The 10,185-nt window shown below is 57.4% G+C and overlaps 1 protein-coding gene across 1 annotated transcript in view; it reads right to left on the bottom strand.

The window, feature by feature from the left end:
- Window positions 1–3,255: 3,255 nt before the first annotated feature.
- LHX4 (LIM homeobox 4) overlaps window positions 3,256–10,185 on the bottom strand; it is a gene marked incomplete at both ends in the record, with an annotated part of 12,543 nt that continues 5,613 nt past the window's right edge. Inside the window, 5 exons of the mRNA XM_082484654.1 lie at window positions 3,256–3,653; window positions 3,744–3,915; window positions 4,508–4,662; window positions 4,859–5,061; window positions 9,770–9,941. Coding sequence (XP_082340780.1) covers window positions 3,256–3,653; window positions 3,744–3,915; window positions 4,508–4,662; window positions 4,859–5,061; window positions 9,770–9,941 — 1,100 coding nt within the window. The remainder of the gene's footprint in view (window positions 3,654–3,743; window positions 3,916–4,507; window positions 4,663–4,858; window positions 5,062–9,769; window positions 9,942–10,185) is intronic.

Genomic DNA, 10,185 nt, shown 5'->3' with positions numbered 1-10,185 from the left:
AAATGAGCAGGCAGGTCGGGTGTTTGGATGCAGAGATGCATGAAGCAAGCTGCTGATAAACATTAAAAGCTGTGCAGCAAATGCCAAGTTTCAACATTTGGGGTCCCTGCGGGGGTGATGCTTATTCGATGGAAGCGATGCAACAGCCCCCGACCCTTGAGCAAGGACCCACGATGGTTTTGGCTCTCCTCCACCCTGCCAAGGAGACCCACAGGCTGGTCTCATCGCGGCCACAGCGTGTGGGGATCAAAATGCAATGGGTGCTGTGGGCGCTGACGGCAACGCCAGTCGCTTTTGCACCAGGATGAAGCAAAGATGCCACCACCCCCTCCACACACGCTGTTGGGGTGCTACACACAGAGCTGCTCCGCTGGCTTCGGGATGGGGCCATGGTAGCATCAAGGTTAGGGACAAGGCCACCCTTACGCAGCGCCACAATGCACAGCCACCGCCTGGCTTGATGGACACGCTGGGTAATAAAAATAATAAAAAAATAAAAATCTCTCTTAAAACAGGGATGAAAAGCAGTTGCCGCGATGCCAGTGCTTTCAGCGAGCACATTTGGGGGGGGGGGGGAGCTGAACGCTCAGCCCTGGAGATGTTTATAGCACTTTAGGTCTGTTTGTGAGGTTGGAGCCTTTCCAAAAAATAACAAACAATGGTGGTGGGTGGGGGTGGGGGTGAAAAGAAAGACATATATTATTGTTTATAATCTGCTTTATTCAGCCAAACCTTTCCCCAGCAGCCTTGCGGATTGCTGTTTAAATCCCTCGCTGCCTTTAACTACCGATAGGGAAAGTGGTTAATGTGCATTCGGCCTAAGCTTGGCATCTACTCCGGGAAATCACTTTAATTGAGAAGCATTAAATGTTAAAATGATTAAAATATAGAAAAGCCGACACACCGGTGCTCGTGGAGGGGCTTGGACATCCCCACCACCACCACCCAGCATGGCTCTTCCAGCTCACCTGCGCCCGTTGAGCGCTGCGGTGGCGTGGCTGGACAACGGCGGTGGATGTCCACGGTCCACGATGACCGTGGGCATCCACTGCCACTGCTGCATTGTGGCTGGAAAGCTCCGAGCATCTTGAGGTGCCACATGGCAGAGGTGGAGATGCCATCCCCAAACCCACCCATCTCTCCATGCCTGCAAAAAAGCCAGGGCACGATGTCCCGAGGGTCACTTGTCCCATCCAGGGATGCCAGATCCTCCATCCAGAGAAGATCCCGACCCCAAACAGCCGACGGTGCTGGAGCGATAGTGGCCGCTGCCCTCTCGTTGAGGAAGAAAATCCCAAAGACAGCAGCTGCTAAAGAGCATCCCGAGTTTATTTGACATCGCTTTCCCTCGAGGCGAGGGGGTGACCGTACACATCTCATGCCAACGCACAGGAGGCAGGGTACAAAAGCAACGCCCCGGGCCCGAATTCGGGGGGATTGGGGAGGGGTCCTTTCTCCCCAAAGACATGGCAATAAATAAGGTTTTATTCTTTGAATTTTTTTTGTTATTCTTTTTGTTGGGTTTTTTTTTTCCCTTTTTTTTTTTTTCCCCACCCCCAGGAAACAAGACTCTCACTTTCTGGAACTGTACAAAATTTACACAGCGAGGGGAGGGGCGCGTTTGGCTTTCTCAAAGGGGGATGGAGAACAGCAGACACGGCTCCCCCCCCCATGTCCCCCTCCCCACCAGCCACCCGCAGAGCCCGGCAAGGCTGGGGGGCTTGGCACAAAGCAGCACCCAAGGAGGGGAGGGGGAGGCACATGGCTGCGACTGGAGCAATTCCTACAGCACCAGCACATCCAGCCGGGGCAGGGGGAGGCAGGGAGGGACAGGGACATACCGGTGATGTGCTTTCTTGTGTGGCTTTTTTTTTTTTTTTTACACTTTTATTTTTTTCTCGCTTTTGCTTTCGGAGCACCCCACACCCCCCCTCCATCTCCCCCCCCCCCTTCCCCCCCCCAAGCCTCTGGCAGCAGCCAGCTAACCAGATCCACCACCAGCCCTCCCCAGAGGGCAGCCTGGGAGCATCAGCGTCACCCCAGAGCTGGGGGTGATGGCGGGGACCCCACAACCGAGGCATCCCCAAGGGGCTGGGGCAGAGCCAGGCACCCCGAGCGGCGAGCATGGAGCTGGATTTTATCCATTGGGGTGAAATTCTTCAGCCTGGTGAGGGTGGGGGGGTGCAGGCTGTGCTGGGGGAGACAGGCAGGTGGCCATCGCAAGCCCGGGGATGTGGGTTTTGAGAAAGGGGCTGGTGCCGGGTGGGTCCAGCCAGGAGCAGACCCCACGGGGCTCACAGGCTGTGTCAAAACCACCCGGCTCCTCCCTGGCCACCATCACCCGCCCTCGGTCCCCTCGGTCCCATGGCACCAGAGGAGGTGGGTGGCCGATGCCAGGGGTCTCACCCCACCGACCCCTCCGGTGCCCAGCGTGCAGGTGCTTCTTCAGCTGATGAAATATCCATTTTCCCCTTGGCTTTGGGGAAGTTTTTGCAACACTCTCAGAGCAAACATTCCCCACCTCTCCTGCCCACCCCACCCTTTGGCCATTGGGCATGCGGGGCTAGAGGCCTTTCTTCCTTTTTAATTTCTCCCCGCCGCGCCACCAAGGTAAAACCTGCAGCGATGCACCGTAAGCACTCCTGCGTGCCCGGGGATAAATCACGGCCCCGCAGCTGCCACATGACAGCTCCAGTCCCACTGGAGCGGGCAGCGTCACCCCCAGGCAGCAGGCAACGGCCCTGCCTGCACAGGTCCCCGGCCTCGCTAAAATAAACCCTTCTACAATATAAACTTTTCTTTCCGCTGAGGCTCCGGGCAGCGCTGAGTCGCGTTTCAACTCCGTATCGAAAAATAACTCTTGAAAATAGCAGCGGTGCCCGGCGGGAGCGGTGCGGGGCTGGCGCGGGCGCTGGGACGGACTGTGCCATCCCTGATTGTCCTTCCCTCCCGCCGGCTCGCGCCCTCGCGCGTCCCGCCGTGCCCCAGCCCTGCGCCGGGGTCCTCGCCGTGCATCCCATGTGCCGACACCTCTCTTTGTGCTTACACCCAAAGGCATCCGTGCCCCCCCGCCCCAGGCACAGCCGCCCCCCTCAGCCATCGCCGATGCCACCCCCTCCCCTTCCCTCCAGCCCTCCGGGGCCGATTCCCATGGGAAATCCTGGAAAAGTCAACTGCCGGCGGGAGCCCTCGGTGCTGCGCTTGCGGGCTGGGGGGGGGGAGCGAGGGGGGCCGGGGCGGAGGGGCGAGCGGCGCTTAGAAAGGGGGGTGATCCATGTCGTCCAGCCAGGAGGCCGGGCTGGTGGGAAAGTCTGGGTACCCGACGCTGCTCCCCGTGGAGATGTCGGAGGTGGGGCCCCCCCCGGCCATGGCCCGCAGCGTCTGACTCACCCCCTGCGCCCCGTGGGCCACCAGCCCCAGGCTGCCGTCCATGGCGTAGTCCAGCCCGTTGAGCAAGGGCGGGTGGGACGGCAGGGAGGAGATGGAGGACGGCGACTGGGGGAGGCCGTAGGGACTGCCGTCCCGCAAGTCCTGGTATGACTGTCCCGTTCCCTCCATGGAGAAGCTGCCGTTCAGCAACTGTCCGCCCGCCACGTCCCCCACGGTGCTGTAAACCCTGTTGGTGTGGCCGAGCTCGGAGAGGATCTGGTCTTCTGCCGGGGAGAGGAGGGAGAGCAGAGGGGGGGGGTCAGCGCAGGGGAAAGCCCCGCGTCCCCCCCGTCCCATGCCAGCACCCCGCTCACCGCGGAAGCTGAGCTCACTGTCGCTGACGCCGCAGTCCTCAGCCGAGCTCTCCTTCTCCAGTTTGCCGCCCCCGCGGCTCCTCTTGACGCTCTTGTAAAACTGCCCCCAGCGGTGCCGCCCCGCGTCCTTCTTCAGCCGCTTCTCCTTGGCCCGCCGGTTCTGGAACCACACCTGGGGAGGAATGGGATATCAATGGCACCTTGGCACCCCTGCATGCCAGCACCTCTGCCGCCCAGCATACCAGCACCCACGCATCCCGGCACCCCTGTATCTCAGCATGCCGGCATCCCTGCAGCTCTGCCACCCGGCACCCCCTCAACCCAGCACCCAGGCACCCCAGCATCCTGGCACACCAGCACGCAGGCACCCTACATCCCAGCATGGCAGCATCCCTGCACTTCTGCCACCCAGCATCCCTGCAACCCCACATGCCAGCACGTGTGGAACCCAGCACCCCTGCAGCCCAGCATGCCAGCACCCCAGCATCCCGGCATGCCTGCATCCCAGTACACCAGCACCCCTGCAACCCAGCTCACACACACCCATGCAACTCAGCACCCCAGAATCCCTGCAGCCCAGCTCCTGGGCACCCATGCCACCCCAATACCCCTGGCACCTCTGCATCCCCTGAAGCCTCTCATCCCAGCAACCATCTCCCGGGCACCCCTGAAAAGCAGCACCCCTGCAGCTCGGCACCCCATTGGGACCCCTGTGTCCCCCTTCACTAGGGACAGGGTGGAGAGGGGCGTCCCTGTGGACTCACCTGCACCACCCTCATGTCCAACCCCGTCTCAGAGGAGAGCTGCTCCCGCACGTGCCGGGCGGGCTTGGGGGAGTTCTTATAGGCGTTCTTCAGTGTCTCCAGCTGCTTGGCCGTGATGGTGGTCCGGGGCCGCTTAGCACCCGCCTCGGAGTCATCTGCAAGGGAAGGAGCCGATACCAGCCCCGACCACAGCAGCATGAGCAACCCCAAACCTCCAGCCCATGCCGCTGGGAAAAAGCTCCCCAAAACCAGCTGCCCCAGAGGCCGCAGCAACCCCCTCCCACCAGTGACATGACCCATGGCAATCCCTCAGTGTGATGTCCCACCTCGTAGCCCTTTCGGGGTGCCTACCGTTCTGCTTGGCAGTCTCGTAGTCCTCCTTGCAGACCAGCCGCCCATCCTCCATCAGGTAGAACTCGTCGCCGGTGGCCAACTGCCGGCTGCAGATGATGCAGGCGAAGCAGTGGAGGTGGTAGACGAAGTCCTGGGCTTTGCGGACCACCTGGGTGGGAGGGATGCCCTGCTGGCACGCCGTGCATTTGGTCCCAAAACGCCTGCAAGGAGAAGAGGGCAACCCTGAGCTTCTCGGCGAGGTGGGCTTCGCCGGAGGCTGGGTGGGGACCGGGAGACAGGGCAGAGTTTAAACCAGCAATCAACCTAATTATGCATGACACTTCACACGGCAGGGGTTTATCTTCTTCAGTGTGAGAGACCGGCCTAATGGAGCTGAGGAAGGTTTGATTTTAATGGTTCTTTTAACTAATGCTTATAGGCTGCCTGATTTTCCCCTGCAAAGACAGTACATATTTCATCCACATTAATACCAAATAAATTAATTACGCCGCCCCGCTAACATGATGAATCCCAGATTAATGTAGAATGATGGGGCTCTTACACCGTAATGACAGCCCGACGGGTGCGTCGGGTGGGCCAGCGTGGGGCTAGGTGGGCCCGAGCAAGCTTGCCAGGGCGGCTGCAAGGAGCGTGCAAGGAGTGTGGTGGAAATGTGGAAGAAGCATGCAAGAGCCCTGGAAGAATTGTGCAAGAAGTGGGGAGTGAGCATGCAAGGAGTGTGCAAGGAGTGTGGAAGCAACATGCAAAGCAGTGTGCAAGAATGGGACAAGACATGTGGAAGGAGCGTGCAAGAATGGTGCAAGGAGTGTGCAAGAAGTGTGTGCAAGGAGCACGCAAGAAAAGTGGAAAAAGCATGCAAGGACCCTGGAAGAATTGTGCAAGAAGTGGGGAGTGAGCATGCAAGGAGTGTGCGAGAAGTGTGGAAGCACCATGCAAGGAGTGTGCAAGAATGGGACAAGATGTGTGGAAGCACCATGCAAGGAGTGTGCAAGAATGGGACAAGACGTGTGGAAGGAGCATGCAAGAATGGTGCCAGGAGTGTGCAAGAAGCATGCAAGGAGTGTGCAAGGAGTATGCAAGAAGTGTGGAAAAAGCATACAAGGACCATGTAAGAACGAAGTATGCAAGGAGCGTACAAGAAGTGTGCAAGGAGCATGCAAGAAGTGTGGCAGAAGCATGCAAGGACCATGTAAGGATGGTGCATGCAAGGAGCATGCAAGAAGTGTGCAAGGAGCGTGCAAGAAGTGTGGAAAAGGCATGCAAGGACCATGTAAGAATGGTGCATGCGAGAAGCTTGCAAGTGTGGAAAAAGCATGCAAGGACCATGTGAGAAAGGTGCATGCAAGGAGTGTGCAAGAAGTAAGCAAGGAGTGTGCAAGAAGTATGCAAGGAGCGTGCAAGAAGTGTGGAAAAAGCATGCAAGGACCATGTGAGAAAGGTGCGTGCAAGGAGCGTGCAAGAAGTATGCAAGGAGCGTGCAAGAAGTATGCAAGGAGCGTGCAAGAAGTGTGGCAGAAGCATGGAAGGACCGTGGAAGGATGGTGCAAGAAGTGCAGAAGGTGCATGCAAGGAGCGTGCGAGGAGTGTGGCAAGAAGCACACAAGGAGTGTGGAAGCAGCATACAAGGAACATGCAAGAAGGGTGCAAGGAGTACACAAGGAGCGTGCAAGGAGCGTACGACTGGCCCGGCAGCCCCCACAGATGGAAGGCACTCTGCTGCAGAGCTCCTGGGTACCCATCGCTTCAGATGCGCCCATGAGCTGGGTGCTCTTGCGTGGGTGCAGCCCAGGCCGTGGCCACGTGCAGTTGCCCCACGTAGACATGAAGGATAAGACCTGGATAACACCTGGATAACACCTGGCCTCAACTGAGTTAACAGCACGAGGGAGACACGTGCCACGAGGTGGTGGCAGCACAGGAGAAAGTCAAAAATAAGTGGACATTCCACTGGTGTTTTCAGCAACAGATGCCGTGGGCTTTGGGATTGACGTGGGGCAGATCCCCGCCTCCCACCGGCACCGCAAGGGCTCTGCAGGGTCTCCCGCCCAGCACCGCTAAGCACCCCATCAGCGGTGTGCTGGGACCCCACAGAGCCATCCTGGCGTTGCAGCAGCAGCTCAGGCAGCAAAGCTATCAGAATAAATCTGTCCCCTACGCCTGAAACAGACCCGTCTGCTTCGAAGGAGGCAGCCCAGGAAAAGCCAAGCTTTTCGGTCCCCAGCCCCAAGGCTGCAGGGGCAGGCGGTGGCATTCGGGGCTGCCCAGAGGGTACAGCCACCCCAGGGGGACCTCTCGCTGCCCCGCCGAGGGCTGAACATCCCCCAGTCAGGCGAAACCACCCCATGAGCCCCACGGCTGCCCATGCCCTCATGCCTTCTGCAAAGCCAGGGCAACGGCCACCGAAGTTGCATCCCTCAGACTGTCCCCGAGTCAGGCAGATGTCACCCAGGGGCACGCTGCGGGCACTGGGCGTGAATGGAGCCAGCCCAATTTCAGCAGCTGCCCAAAGGGGTGTTGGGAAGCAGAAAGCGAGGAGGGAAAACCTGTTTTTGTCTCGTTTTCTGGGCTTATATCCTAAAGGGAGAGTCCACAGACATCTGCTGGGGAGACCTCAGCTCTCCCGGAGTCAGCTGGGAGGGAGGGGGGGGGAGAGGGAGGGACACGGAGGGACGGATGGGATAGGAGATCGAGGGAGGGAGGGATGGAGGGATGAAGGGAGGGAGGGATGAAGCGATGGAGGGAATGGAGGGAGGGGTGAAGGGTTGGTTGGGATGGGAGATGGAGGGAGGGATAGGACAATGCTTCCCTGTGCCCAAGGCTGAGCCGGTGCACACTCTGCAGCCTCATCGTCCCCCTGTCCTTCCACCCTCCACCCCCAAATTACACTGTTAAAGCCATTTGAAACCCCTTGCAGCATCCCGGGGTGTTTCTGCATCACCTGGGAACGGCTGGACCCAGGGCAGAGCTGCCCATGGCTGGGGATGAAGAGCTGCGATTTGAGGGAGGGGAAAAAAAAAAAGGTAAAAACAAAAAATTTGGTCTTTTTGGAAGCAGCTCCTGCATTGCAGACCTGCCTCTGAAGTTGGCCTTAAATCCTCACGTCCTCCGCAGGTTACCTACCCCGAAATCAATGAGCGGTTGAAATAAAGGTGAGGCGAGTGCCCGAGCGAGCGCCGCGATGCTATTGATTGGCACCAAATAATCCAGGCAGGACCTCATCTAAGAAAGTCACTGATCTTTCAACTCTAATTAACATTGATCACCTGCACCTTTTGGGCAACTATTTAAATGACTTGGAGATTAATAGGCTGGAAAATATCAGAAGTGAAGTGTTATTACCCAGGCTGTAGTGGCTGCTTTGACCGTCGCACGCTCCCCAGTTGGGAAGGAGAAATCCAAGCCAGATCCTTGGCCCTGATGGCTGGCGGGGGAGGGGATGGGGGGACGGGGACACGTAGGAGGACTGAGAGCCCGGGGATGGGCAGGCAGGGAAAGTCCTGCATGGGGATTAGTGCAGGGCATAATCACTGTCGGTTAGTTTAGCCGGCCGGCCGGCAGCATGGGGTGATGGGGAGATGCGCAGGAAATGATGCCATGGGGAGGTGGCCCCGGTCCCCAAAGTGCAGCAGGACTGTTTTGGCCAGGTCCCATCACCTGCACCCGGGCAGCACAAGGCACCCACTGGCCACGATCCAGCCCTCCTCCCCGCAGGAGGTGTAAAGCAGTGCCACTCACTCCGCTTCACGACGATTCACCACCGGCACAGCTGTGCCTGGCCCCGGTGCAACACCCTCTGCCATCCCTTGGGAAAGCTCCCAGCTTTTGCCAGCAGCCAGGGATTAAAGCATGCCCACTGAAAAGTCCATTTTTAAGGGGAACGGGTTGTCCTGTCACACGCAGGACCAGGGAAATAGCCAGGCTGGGGCATCGCGCTGCTCGGAAGCAGCTGCCAAGGAAATCAAATGAGGTTTTCACAATATTGGGAGTGAAAAAACGTTAGAAGAGGAGAGGAGAGGAGAGAAGAGGAGAGAAGAGGAGAGAAGAGGAGAGAAGAGGAGAGGAGAGGAGAGGAGAGGAGAGGAGAGGAGAGAGAGAAAGAGAAGAGAAGAGAAGAGAAGAGAAGAGAAGAGAAGAGAAGAGAAGAGAAGAGAAGAGGAAGAGAAGAGAAGAGAAGAGAAGAGAAGAGAAGAGAAGAGAAGAGAAGAGAAGAGAAGGAAAAAAGAAAAAGGAAAAAAGAAAAAGGAAAAAAAGAAAAAAGAAAAAAAAGAAAAAAGAAAAAGGAAAAAAGAAAAAGGAAAAAAGAAAAAGGAAAAAAGAAAAAGGAAAAAAGAAAAAGGAAAAAAGAAAAAGGAAAAAGGAAAAAAGAAAAAAGAAAAAAGAAAAAGAAAAAAGAAAAAAGAAAAAAGAAAAAAGAAAAAAGAAAAAAGAAAAAAGAAAAAAGAAAAAAGAAAAAAGAAAAAGAAAAAGAGAAAAAAGAAAAAATACTAAGGGAGAGAAACAGCATCATAAACCCCAGTGAGGCGAGCGAGGGGCTCGGGCAGGAGCAGGCAGCGCTGCCGCTGCCTTGCACGGGTTTCTCCTGCCCTCTAGCTCCGAACGGAGCCGGGGCCGCCGCCGAACGCCGCCGGTTGCCGGCCCGCGGGGGCTGCAAACCGGCACAAGGGAGGGGCGGGAGCATCAGGGAGATTTGGGGTTTTAAGAAGGTTAAATCCCAACAAACAGCATCCAGCCTGCGGCAGCTGTAAAGCACCAACATTTCCTTTATTTCCACAACTACAACAAATTTAAAAAAAAAAATAGATGAAGATTTTGGAGAAATTACACTTAAAAATAGGGTCTGCGTTTGGCTGTGTTGTGAGCAGGGAGACGGGGCTTTCGGGGGGCTGTGGGCTCCCGAGCGGTACTCACTTGAAGAAGTCCTCCTTGCAGTAGACGCTGCCGGCCCGGGAGAAGCAGCGGTCGGCCAGCTGCATCTGGCAGTCGGCACACTTGAGGCAGGAGCTGTGCCAGTGCCGGTCCAGGACCTTGAGGATGAACTTGTCCAGGATGTGCTGGTTGCAGCCGGCGCACTGGGGGATCTCTGGGCAGGGGAAGGGGGGGGAAGAGAGATGGAGAGAAGAGCAGCATCAGTCACTGCAGCCCCCTCGCCCCTGTTGTGCTTCCACCTGGCCGGCACCACTGGCAAAGCCCCGCAATGGCTCGTGCTGGTGCTTTGCGGGGTGATGAGCTGCCACCCCTCTCCTTGCTGGTGTCCCGGCACATCTTCCTTCGCCAACCTTCGCTAAAACCCTCTGGGGTAGCAAAGCCCACAGCCCCGCCACACA

This window comes from Vanellus vanellus, assembly GCF_965231255.1.
Source record: "Vanellus vanellus genome assembly, chromosome: 5".
NCBI lineage: Eukaryota > Metazoa > Chordata > Aves > Charadriiformes > Charadriidae > Vanellus > Vanellus vanellus.
The sequence above is the reverse complement of the archived record's forward strand: the minus strand, read 5'-3'. Positions and strand labels throughout refer to the sequence as shown.